General features: G+C 41.1%; 1 protein-coding gene across 1 annotated transcript in view; it reads left to right on the forward strand.

Moving 5' to 3' along the window:
- Window positions 1-6,481: 6,481 nt before the first annotated feature.
- Window positions 6,482-13,810, forward strand: part of LOC137296517 (cyclic nucleotide-binding domain-containing protein 2-like) — a 35,991-nt gene continuing 28,662 nt past the window's right edge. The window contains exons 1-3 of the mRNA XM_067828318.1: window positions 6,482-6,529; window positions 7,630-7,709; window positions 11,492-11,597. Of these exons, the coding sequence (XP_067684419.1) occupies window positions 6,482-6,529; window positions 7,630-7,709; window positions 11,492-11,597 (234 nt within the window). The remainder of the gene's footprint in view (window positions 6,530-7,629; window positions 7,710-11,491; window positions 11,598-13,810) is intronic.

Below are 13,810 nucleotides of genomic sequence, written 5' to 3' on the forward strand. Positions count from 1 at the left end.
CTATGTTAGCTGTGTCTCTGGATCAGTTGACTGATCAGGCTGGAGTTGCTGAATTCGGCAGAAGGTTCATGATAAATGTTCAGTCCTCTTGGGATAACTTGTGTTGGGATATGTAATTTCATGCGGTAAGTAAAATTGTAAATATTCTGTTCGGTGCATCTGAGTGAGGACAGTCACCAAGTGTCAATATATGTTGCTCAACTTAGGGATACAGATGTGCCCTGTTTATCTGAACCTCAGATATCCGGGAAAATTCACCTTCCAAACGAAAATTCCTTGAAACGAATTCACAATGTTGTAAAATTACTCACCTATCTGGAAATCCGGTTTCCGTAACCGTACTGTCATTTTCACATACAAAGCACTAAACTATGTGCATTTTTTGTCTCGTATCTCCGGATGGCTGATTCCTTATAAAAATGTTTGTGTTTCTGATTTGATATTTATATAAAGTCATAACTGAAAGCAGACTGGCAGCAAATGAAGAATATGCCTGAAGAATATGCCTGAAGATTGGATTTGGTAAATTTTGAATTGTCTGAAATTGCCAGCAAAACCCAGTTGACTTAGGTCCCAAACACAACTATGATAATTGTATCACCATTTTATAAACTTTCCTTCTCGTGTCATGTTTGGATGCCATCAAACATTGGTGCATACATTTTTGACAAGGCAGTTTAACAAGTTTGCATCTCAAATTATACTGATTATACTTTGGTGAGGGGATTACTGGGGATAGTCTTCACTGATACCTGGTCCACATGACAACCTGTGATAACTGACCAGATCTTATTGATGACATCTGGTTTAACTGCAAAAATACTGCTGATTCAGCACTCGCGCACTATTTGTTTGTTTCAGTTCATGACAAGTGATGTGGATAAATAGCTTCCTTGTTGTGGCAGGGAAGATAAGCTGCAACAAAGCTGTTATCCATTCTGCTCACAGCTTACCTGTGGTACAGGGAAGAGTGGTTGCCAGGTGATTAAAGCAGCTGAAAATATGAGCATACCATCTATGTCAGGGCAGTATGGTGGTCCAGTGGTTAAAGCAACTGGACATTGGTTCTGTCCCCCAAAACTTGGTGTACCCTGCTACAATATTACTTTATTATTGCTTACATCAGCATACAGTTATGCATACTCTCAACTATAGTTAGAAACTAGACTCAGCATTAATGCTGGCAGCAGCTTAAAGCATGTTAGTCATAATGATGTTATGTTCGATATTGCCTATAAACTTTATACCATATTCAAACTGGTAAGCTCAGAATTATCTGGACAAGGAAGTGATTCTGTGTCCACCTCAGGAATGGAGTCCATGGTATGAAGTTTGTGTGAGTGTTGAGGTGAGAATGTCTGTAGCTGCACTTGTAGTCCTTATAAAGCAGAAACCAGTTTGGTAGCTCCATGGAGATATATATTTATAGGATCAGATCACACTGGATCCTAGAGATATGACCTGAAGATAGTCTTTAGCACCATGGTGAAGCCAGGATCCTAGATCTACATCTAGGACCAGATCACACCGGTTCCTAGAACCAGATCACACCGGATCCTAGAGCTGTGACTGAAATTTCAAAATATAACAATATTATCAACTTAATAGCAAGGGCTATTTACTAGCTTGAAGAAATGTCACATGATTCCACTACATTTGGTTGTCTTGTATTGGTTCAGTCAATGTAATGTCAGAAAGCCAACAAATTCTACAGCTTTATTGAATGCTTTCATCTTTTTCTCCTTGAGACGGTAGGTTTGTTGTTTTATAATGGGCATTTCAAAAGGAAAAATCTAGCTGTTATAGAAAAACACAGTATTGCTGTGGGTCCTAAGTAGGGCTGAAACGGTTCCAGATTATCTGCCCAGGTACCCCACCCCACATTAAACAACCCTATCCAGTATGTTGATTCCTGACATCAAATTTGTAAGAAATGGCAATATATTTTCCAGCTCTAAAAAGTTCATTCAAGTTTTTCAATATCTTAATCATGTATTATATTCAAAACATGTGACTGTAAATAATGGCTAAATCCTTAAAGACAATACAAACTTCTGATCATAAAAGAATATCATATTACACTGTTAAAACTATTTATGGTCGAGTATCCAATGTCCCAGCCCTTGTGCCAAGCTACATTGAGTCAGGTGTTGCCACTGGCTGCACGTCTCACTGTTCTACGTGGATGCTACCAGGTGGTGTGTGGTGTTTTAAGGAAATTAACATATGATGAACAGCTGCAAAAGTGTATTAAGTATTTTGTTGTCATGGGAATAAAATTGTTTCTTTTAAAGCTGTGTTTTTCTTTATTACACCCTACGAGTAGACGCCCCCCTTTTTAATTCTACAGATTCAAGCTGTCTGGCAAGACAATCTAGTGATCAACATCATGAGCATTGATCTATGTAACTAGGATACAATGACATGTGTTAACCAAGTCATTGAGCCCGGCCACTCAATACTGTTTGTTGCCTCTTAACACAAATGGCCATGGTTAGTAAAGACTAAATTCTCCCAGAAATTTTTATGAATTTAATACCACAAGTGATTGAGTTGGGGTCAGCTCTGCCAGTGATGTTGGAGAACAGTGACAGTTGTTGCTACAGGACGTTTGTACAATGATACATAACGCATAAATCCACGTCACAAATGAAAATGGTTCACCTGCTAACTTAAGTTTCGCGGTACAAAGTAAGTGAAGCGGACATAAAATATTCCTGAGTAAGTGGTCGTTGGCGGCTCGAGATTCACCTTGATGATTGAACAAGGAGCTTCCTATTTGCCATTTTATTCAGGAATAAAAAGTCAGCTCCAGTGTTTTTCAGTTTTGTTACAGTACCATGCATCGTACATATGTAAACTTAACCAATCCAAGATTTATTATTTTTTTTATCACATGGTTTGACAATTGGGGGTAAAGCTGTCAGTACTTAACACCTTGCATCTATATTTGAATTAAGGACCCTGATACAATGTTCAGTTCAAGTTAATCAGATCAGTAAGCGATTACTACAGTTCTAGAACTCCTGTGTAAATGATGTATATATTTGTGTATAGTTCTACTCGAGATCAAAAGCGAAGTTAGAAACAATTCTTACCCTGCCCGCTGGGCGTTTGCATGGAACGTCTTGAGTTATGGCCAGTTTGCAGTTATTTTGTCTGCAAGTTAACGTGATTGAGTGTGTTTAGTTTTATTCTGTTTTTAGCAATATCACAACAGGTTTACAACAGAAACAAGCTTCCAGATTGTGCCGATGTGGGAATCGAACCCAGGTCTTCCCCATGACGAAGGAACGCTTTAGCCTTGTACCGCCACTAACGGTATTTAAGATGTTGAAGAAAGAGGATCATGAATCTTTGAGGATATATTTTTTATGGAATTGTGTGCTCAATCTTCACTTCATAGAATGAGTGAATGAATCAATCAGTCAATATCCCAAACAGTGTCCAGGAACACTAAATATTCCAGCTTTATGACAGCAGTCAGTAACGACTGGAATTTGGACCAGTCAATCCAGTGATTGATCAGCTTCATAACCTTCGATCCACGCAATGTCATCCGATCGCGAGTCAGCGAGCCCAACCACCCGATCCCGCTAGTCGCATAATATACACCTGGAAATTAATCAAGCAACACCCCAATTTTTTCTATTGGAGCAACTTTGAAGTGTTCTGACAATCAAAATATGCCGGGTTGATATAGTTTGACACTTTTTTATTCAACAGACGATCTCTGACAAACAACTTAAAGGGAAAAAGTATCAAGACTTTGCTTTATTGCAACGAAATCCAAATTCTTAAAACTGTCTTAAATTCATGAAAAAATGGACACAATTTACTATTCATCCACAGACGTTGTTGTCAGGTGTATTAACACAAATGTCACATGGAAAGAAAGAACAGTCATCTGAGAGTCTGCACACCGACTTTCATCAATATCTAGTGTGTCCTCCCTGCGCACGCACAACCGATTCCAGACGCCTCCTCATTCCTTGGATGAGTCTCCGGATCTGATTCTGGGGGATCCTGTTCCACTCCTCATGCAGGGCAGCCGTCAATTCGTTGAGATTATGGACTGGTGGGTCTCTCTGCCTCACACGACGGCCAATAAAGTCCCACAAATGTTCAATGGGGTTGAGGTCAGGGCTCATGGCAGGCCATGGAATTCTGTCAATTGCATTTTGCCGCAAAAAATCATTTACAGCATGCGCCCTGTGAGGTCTAGCATTGTCGTCCATAAATATGGGTCTCGTTGCCAGAGGATGGTTCTCAAAATGAGGTACCACAGCCCTGTCAAGAACCTCCTGTTGGTAACGAACACCGTTAAGGTTGCCACGGATGGTAATGATATCCAACTTGCAGTTCATGGAAATGCACCCCCATACCATAACGGAACCTCCCCCAAAGGCCACAGTCTCCTGGATGTTCCGTGGAGCCATTGCTGTGTTCCTCTGCCTCCAGACCCGAGTACGACCGTCCACCATGTGCAGCAAGAACCGGCTCTCATCTGAGAAATGGACCTTCCTCCAAGAGGCAATGTTCCAGTGCAAACGGTCATTACACCAGGCCAGTCGGGCTGCCTTATGGGCTGGAGACAGTCTGGGTCGCTTGATTGGCCTCCTTGCCCGGTATCCTGCAGCTTTCAGACGATTCCGAACAGTCCTGTTCGAGATGGGTCTCCCTGGAAGCCACTCCTGTCTCAACCGAGAGCTCGAGTCGAAGGACCTGCGCCGTACAAGTCTCAGTAAAGCTCTGTCCTCCCGGACTGTGGTCTTCCTGGGTCTTCCTGGTCTAGGCAGGTCTTTAACTTCATTAGTGGCCCGGTATTTTTTCAAAAGTTTTGAAATTATGGAATGATGTCGTCCGATTTGAGTCCCGATTTGTCTTAGAGACATACCAGCATTCCTCATGCCGATTATTTGCCAACGAGTGGCCTCTGATAATTTCCTACGTGCCATGACATTGAAATGAATGAAAAACCGAATGCAATCGACAACCTGCGCTTGTAAACACCCCAGGGAAAAAGTGCATTTTTCGAAAGTTGAGGTTAAAGCAATGCACGTGCGCTGTGCAAGCTTCACGCGCGTCATATCAACCCATGAAAAGCTCATGCTGTATGTCAATACATCAAAATTGAATAATCAATCATCAAAATTACTTCGTTAAACTTTGTTAAGTTTTTATGTGTCTTTGAATTTGGTGTTGCTTAATTAATTTCCATATGTATATAATATATTGATAATATTGCTTGAATATAGTTGAGTACGGAATTTAAAAAAGGCATATGCACTATCCTTTGAAACTCTTGCACATTTAATTCACAACCGGAATAAAAAATAATTTGTTCAGTTATGGGATGGGGATACTGCTAAGTGAGACGTTGGTCAGGAAACATTCAGACAGGATCTCAATTTTCAAAAACGGGTATAATATAAAATGTGGTGCTTAATGCTCGTCATGCTGTAGACCCAGCACGTCTGGAATATTGCTGAAGGGGGCGTAAAACCACACTCACCCACCCATGCACCCGTTACTCCCGAGATTGTTGAAAGATAAGGAAGACGAAAATTAATATTGTTCTGATAATAAATGTGCTGTGTGTATAGCGTCGTGGATATACATTTTCTGTTGCGCGTTAACAGCGATAACAGACGTGACACATTAGCCTTTTGTGTAGTCATTCGGTAACAAGCCCAATGGTCCACCCAAAGTTGAAAGATTCGGTTAATGGTAATGGGTATTTATCAACAATCAGGCATGGAACAACAAAAGAATTGTTACAATATCATTCAGTACCTCCGGAATGACCGTGAATCTATACCGATAACAGGTGCGCGGTGGGCGTGACGCTTTTATTGCATAGAAAAAATTAAACCAAGCCTCGATGTTGAAGCACAGATGTCTATGTTAGGGCGTTCAGGCATAAAAGCTCATCACGTATGTATTCTCTTCTAAACTCTGGGTTTGTGTCATTCTATTGGACAGATCCCACCCTTATGTCCTCCTAAAGACTGGCTTGATCTCGTCTGACTGTGGGTACATAATATCTTGTATGTCACTGGGACATTTGACACTTCGCCTGACTAATGAAATATTTGACACACTAACTTGGCCCTAGGCCATTTCGTACCTCGTCTGACCACTGGGACAGTTGGTACCACGTGTGACCGTTGGGATATTTCATACCTCGTCTGACCGTGAGACATTTGACAGTTCGCCTGAGCACTGAGATATTTGACAGGTTCTCTAGCTCCTGTGATTATGTAAACCTAACTGCTGAGACATCCGACGCCAATACCAATATGAGACCTTCTCCAACTTACTGAACAAGTGATACTGGCCGAGGAAAACACAAAGCTACTAACATGATGATATCAACCTGTCTGTGATGGCATATATCAGAGATTAACGGTTTTTGTGAAAGTTCTCAAACAATACACACCGAGTGATACGAGGCACACCAGACTACAACGCGTCAACTATGTCTGAACACAAGACTGTACGTTGGAAGGGATTGTCAGCCTACAAGGTAAAGCACCCATGTATATATTTAAAAATCGAGCTATTAACTAACTTATAAGGGTGTACCCTTGTCTGTCTGTCGGGAGAACCCGTACTGACAGACTATTTAAACAATATGCTTCCATTTTCCTCAACCGAATCCTGAGTCTTCATAAGGATGTTAGATATAATTCAGATTGAATTGTATGTTACAAAACATACCAAAACATATCGAAACACGAATCTCATTAACCTATTCAGACAATGACCTACCTTTCAGCCGATCCGAATTTTCTCCTATGAAAGTGAAAATACACACTACAAACAACTCTGGTTACAGTGAATTCGAATTCCTTGTTTCTTAAGAAAATATTGTTTACAAATGAACTTTATTTTTAAACTTTAATAACATCGTATTTCTCTGTTATATGTCGGAGTTTAGGAAGCATACCTTGACTAAGAAATCACCGAAAGCCTCTGTTTGATGAGGTCGTAAAATATATATAATTAACAATGCATCTAGCTCACTGGTTACACCTGTTATGTGTTTTTTGCGTTTATTCTGCGTAGTTCTGTAACGCACAATGAGATTGATATAATATCAATTCTGTACCAGACCACCAAAGGTTTCTACCAGCAGAGCCTCGTATTGAGATTTCCACGATTTCCGGGTTTCCGTTTGTCAGAGCTCGCTGTGCGACGTGTTTTCAATGATTAGAAGGAGCGTAGTGTTACAATGTACAAGTGCTTAGGCGTATCACTTCATACAGATTAATATCTATGTATCAACGTTAAATGAATTAGTCTACAAAAAATCAGGACTGGTTATCACACTAAGCTGCGGAAAAGGACGGAACCAAGTAAACAGAAAAAGACTGTTCAGTCAGCAATCAGTGTTTTGACTTGAAAGAAAACAGCTGAATATGTGCGGACGATTTGAGATTGTAACCACAAAGGGCGATCTACGTCGCCTGAAACCACTTACCCTCCTGTGCTCCCATCCAGATAACCATAAATGTAAATTTTTTCAACAATGTAAGCGGCTTACTTTGCTATGTCTGTCAAAGTCAACCTCCTGCGGACGCGCCAACTTATTACGTTATGAGTTTCATATGGACATTGTTTCAGACAAAGCACAAGCCTCGGTTCAAGAAGCTGTGCCGGTTCATCGTCTTGTTGTTCCGAACATGGCGCATACACTCGCACAAGTAAGTGTTGCAAGCTTGCTCAGAACCATGACGAGCTATCAGCTGAAGCATCACAGAATTCCGTATAGCCAAAGGGCCAGACGGAACCCTCACGCGAAGTGATTGTATCTGTGTTTGGAATACTAGTAACCGAATTATGATCATTGTGTTTACAATACACAAAACCATCTACTGTAGCATAACCAGGTTTCTAATCATTCTGATTAACGTTCTGTGTTCACGGAATGATTAAATCAAAGTGGGTTAGTATTACTGATTCTATACACTTTAATAAAACTGGGTTAGTAGTATCCCTTGCACACATTTTGATCAACTGGGACTCGGTTGAATAAGGCCTATTCAATACAGTTTTATTAAGCTTTGACTATCAAGTAGATAAGGCCATAAATAAACAGGGAGACGGTGGGTGGATCTAAAATACAGAAAACGGCAGTACATATTTCGGAGCATATTCAGCAGCCAAAATAGCTGGATATCTGTTATTGTTGCTAAAACTGACATCAGGTTATTTGTCATGGTTTTCTGTTGGCTATTTCGATTAGCAGCTAAACGGTTGTGTAAGCCACTGTTGGTTGACGGAGCCAGTAGTTCAACCATATGACTAATCAGCCTTGTGAGTCACATCATGGGTATTGATGTACGCAGTTTGGGATACCATACCATGAATGAACCAAGCTAGCTAAACCTTTATGAAAGACTTCGTACATCGATGTTCAGTCACTGTATTGTCTGGTCCAGATTCCATTATCTACAGACCATAGAGTTCGGCGTTAAGCAATACACACACCATTTCTAATCTTTACTGTACCCATCAGCCTCTATATTTTCCAATAGTTAAGCAGCAGGATGGTATGCTAAATACAAACACAACGATAACAGTACTACATCCACAAAACAAATCAGTAACATCCACCCACCCACAGCTGCTTCATTTGAAGCAGATCAGACGAAGAGTCTCGAGATAAACAATTGAACATTTTGAACCAATAATTTGGCATTGGCAGCCAAGCTAACTCCAAAACCTTCTGCGCATCTCCGACCAAATAATGCAGAGATGTACAATCAAGATTGTATTTGCAAATATCATAACTTTCAAACTACCCATTTTGTCACTATGTTAATAATTACAGCAAGCGTTCAATCGATATATAAAGATTTTCATAATTACACCATTAACAAAAGTAGGGGACATTCCATTTTACGAGCATATGTGCCAAGGCATATGTGAAAAAGTAATACATATTCACACGGATGAAACATTTCTAAATAAATGGAATAAACAGTAACATTTTCCATTAATTTCTCTTCATCTGTTTCCTCCTTGACTTCATTATTTGCATTTTATCAATCTTGTAAAGCCAATATCCCCGATTTTTTTAATGGTATATACGTTACACTCAGTCTGTATCAGTTGTCATATCACAAAATGAACAGATCTCTTGTTCATTACACGAAATGGGCAATGACACGAATGTACATGTTTTAAATCTTATTCTCACTGCTGTTGCTACAGACAGATGTATTAAACAATGCTAACGATTATACCCATATTGCAGATCTGGGATTAAATATATTTGGAAAAATAAATACAAATACATTTTTTCAACTATTCCAAAAGTAACATTGAGATTAAATGTTTAAACCAAGTTGTCAAAATCAAGTAACAGGACGTTTCATTTCCCTTCCCTGGAATATTTATACTTACGGTATTGTGAAGCTGTTGAACTCCCCAGCTGCAGTTACAGATTTCGACATCACGTTTGAAGAGCGAAAGTGGTTGAATTAAATGCATTTTCAGTGAGACCTTCACGTTCTCACCTGATAACGTGAAATTATACGCAGTCCAGTCTTACGATATTACAATCAGGTTTCACGTTTTTACAGTCCAATCTTACGTTATTACAATCAGGTTTCACGTTTTTACAGTCCAGTCTTACGTTATTACAATCAGGTTTCACGTTTTTACAGTCCAGTCTTACGTTATTACAATCAGATTTTACGTTTTTACAGTCCAGTCTTACGTTATTACAATCAGGTTTCACGTTTTTGCAGTCAAGTCTTACGTTTTTAGGTCGCACGCGCACTGACATATAGCTAGTTCTTGTGTGTGCTGTACTGTCATATGCCTAATACTACTTGAAAATGTCCAACATATTATGCCTGCAACCCTGTAAATGAACTATTCTAACCATCCACGACTGACTGGCCATGTAGTTTTAGATCTGTTTTATACGACACGTGACAACTATTTTCCGCTTTATCATGGCCGTGTTTGTGATAATACTGTGAGCCTAGCAGGTACTTGCCACGTGGAGTGCAAGTACACCCGGATTACTACAGCAACAATGATATTTAGGTACGGCAAATATGTAGCGTTGATGTATCATGGAATAGATAAAGAAAAATAAACAGTATCTATAGTGAGTGTCGCAGGCAAGACTGGAGATTACCATCTCAATGCAGCTTCCCCAACACGAACTTAATGAAGCGCCACTACAATACCCATATACGGCATGCCACGTTGACCTATCACAACATAATAACCTTGAACTTATAGCAACCCTTTTGCGGTTTTCATGTGGCCTAGGATAATTATAATACCTAGAATTGTTGTCGGAGAATTAGCTAGGGATCGCTCACCTTCAACATAACCAAGAGAAGCATCGATTAGTGGCCAGTCTTTATTCGGTGCGTTTCATGAGTCATCACATAATAAAACATTAGCAGTATTTCAAGCTTGTACAAATAATACATGTGAAAGCCATGTGAGTTAATTACATTAACGTTACTGACAAAATACCTTACAATAAACAATTGCAAGGATTACACAGAAGTGAGGACAGCACAGCTGAGAACCTGAATAACCATACTGACATTACTTTACGTCTGGACATGTAGTCTTAACGATTGGTGCATAACGCTTATCAAGTAAACTTCGTTATTAGGACGAGCGCATATCTCACTGACGGATTATATACTTGGAACGGACCATTCATGCAGTCTTAAAGCTTAACACACAATGCTAATTATTTTACAACTTGGAAAATGAAGATCACCAATAACAGATACAGCGTTCAGTATTCTCGTTTGAGTAAAATATACAAAATGGGCCGTTTGGTTCTATTCTATAAACTCAGAAATATCTATGTAAGACCGTATTTGGCGTATTTTAGAACTATGATAACAACATAACAGGCGTTGACGTATATGGTGACGAGCTTGAATCTCTAATAGGCTTAGCGCTGAGATCGTCGTACGCGAGTGTAGAACGTGAGGTATGTCACTTATGACAGTCTTAGCGCTAGGAGAGATCAGAAATTCTAGGCCCTGGCATCCTGACATATCCAAAACAACAAATTATATCACTGTTGCAGTCCATTAAGAGCGCTCACTCCAGAGTATTCCTATCTATGTATATATGGCTGTCCAAGTAAAACAGTAGCCATGAAGCTACCAAAAGGAATACCTGGGATTCGGAACTTCATGTCTCTGAACATCAGCAGGGGCTCCCTTCACGAAGCAGTCTTTACCCGTTAACCTCAACTCCCATCTTTAACATGACACTACGTTTACATAAGACTTACAATCACCTTGGTGCTTCGTGAAATGAGGCCCAGGGCACTCTTAAAAAGTGACTAGAAGGGCATGAACAATCTTTGCCCAAACACCTTTTCATCTGTTGGAAATTGTCTCATCACTATAAACATGATTGTTGACAGTTGGCGCGGAGGGGCGTACCTGGAGATTACACAAACAAATTAACACTGTTATTCATTTTTCAGAGTGAAGGAAGTGTTGAACTTTTATCAGACGTTGAATCTTATAGCAGACTCTTCAGTAAAGAAAAACCTGCTGTTTGACATCACAGAGTACAGGTCAACGAAAGAGGTAAACAGTCATACAGTGAGGGAGGGAGCTCGTTTTTTCGCCGTTTTTAGCAACATTCCAGCAATACCATGGCGGGAGTCTTCAGAAAGGGGGCCCACATTGTGCCCACGTGGGGAATCCAACCCGGGTCAGCGGCGTGACGAGCGGACGCTATAACCATAAGACGACTCCACCGCTCTATTCATACAATGAGACCCCTCTGAAGTATTAGTGTGTCCTGCCAGTGTCATCTCCAACCCCAAGACGTTAGGAATGGTTAAAAGAGGGCATATAAATTATAAAGCCAAATGCGTGTTTCCAACAGAATAGCTAGATTATTCATTTGGGGTTGGACCAGACAATCCAGTGATCGACATAAAGAGCGTCGATCTATGCAGCTGGGATACCATGATACGTGTTCATCAAATCAGGGAACTTGACCACCCAACCTCGTTGGTCGCCTCGTACGACAAGCATAGATTGCCAAAGATCAATTCCAGTTTGATCTTGGGGGGTTAGTAGAGACATAATCTATTGGGAGATGTAATCCCTGGTATACATTGCACAGGTTCAACTTTGTGTGGATTTCAATTTGTTGATTACCTGTTTCCTAATGTGGGTGGGCAAGGAATGAAGCTGAATCGATTCAGAAAGCTGACATCATTGGTCCATGAGCACAAACATTCATTACGCTTGTGCGGTCCGTGGTTTTACTGACGAGACCCACTTTGAATCTGTTCGGAGATTTGATAGCAGAGGGGTATGGTCTGGAAGCAAAGAGTTTGTTTTAACGAGATTGATCTGGACTCCTGGTCGTAAGATATGTGACGCTACTGTCTAGAGGACGAAATTAAGCCTGCTGTCGTACCAGAGTCGCAACTGTCACGAACAGCTTGCATGGGACGTTCTTAACACCACGAGTGATACACGTAAACAGTTTACGACACGGTACACACTGCTCAGGGGCCTTGTACAAATCTCGAAGCTTTCAGTGAGTGAACATTGTTTTATGCTGCTTTTAGCAATATTCAAGCAATATCACGGCGAGGGACCCCAGAAATGTGCTTCACGCATGGCCCCCATGTAGGGGATCGAAAGCGGGTCTTGTGCGTGACTTGCGAACATTTTAACCATAAGGCCACCGCTCCGCCCCTGAAAGGGGGGGGGGGGGGGGGGGGAATGGGAGCCTAATGTATTCAAATGCTGTTCGCGCTGTCGACCTCAGGTTTGTTTTGTCCACTGTGGTTTGATGATGATGATGATGATGACTACGATCCATCTGTATCGTAAGTCGATACATGGATCACTCGTGAGTGTGCTTTGGTCATGATATCGACCTGGGACCCGGTTCCAGAAAATGATCGTAAGTGTTGAGGCGATCGTAACTGGCATTCTTCAGCACAGATTTAGGACTGTCGTAGCGCTTCGATCGCTTTCTCGAACGAGCCCTGTTGAAGGACATGCCAGCTAATGCCCTATGGCCTTATTCTTGTTACGATGTAGCTCCCAGGACTTGTCCATTGGCTTAAAGTTCGGTGTGGTAGTGGAAAGGAGCACGAGGATAGTTCGGTGTTAAGGTGGGCTACTATGTCATCGTTATTGCGATATCGTCATGTAATACTTCACAAGTGTCAGGTCATAAATCACCACAGGGTAATTACTTCAATATCTTTATATTACAGGCGAAAACATCCTCGGAGGTGAGGCGCATATTGCAAAAGCGAGTCGGAGAGAGGACGACAGATGAACTGCACTTTGTAGGTTCATGGCACCGTTCTCTTGAACAATTTTCCTCTCTGTCTGTGTGCGTGCGTGCGTGCGTGTGTGCGTGCGTGCGCGCAGGGGCCGGACAGGGTGATAAAGATTAGGGTGACATGATGGTTACTGATGGGTGAGTGGGGAAGTATGACGGGTGACGGTTACGGTAAGTAGCTATTGTTTATTGTCGGTGTGATCGGAGAATAGATGATTAGGTAAATTGGAGGTACTGGAGATATTGATGAATGGATGGCGAAAAAGGGTTGTAAACTCGTGATGATGTGACTGGGAAACGCGCGTGTGCTTGCGCGTACCAACATATCATGTAGTGGATGAGCAGGTCCCACCAGTAGCGTCTGTGGAAAGATTGCTGCCCCCTCTGGTATAATGTACGTCACCTGAAACTCGTTTACACAATGTGTTCCTGTACAGATTCCCCAATAATATCTGCTTAACCATTGCTGAGAAACGCTGTC

This window comes from Haliotis asinina, chromosome 9, assembly GCF_037392515.1.
Source record: "Haliotis asinina isolate JCU_RB_2024 chromosome 9, JCU_Hal_asi_v2, whole genome shotgun sequence".
Lineage (NCBI taxonomy): Eukaryota > Metazoa > Mollusca > Gastropoda > Lepetellida > Haliotidae > Haliotis > Haliotis asinina.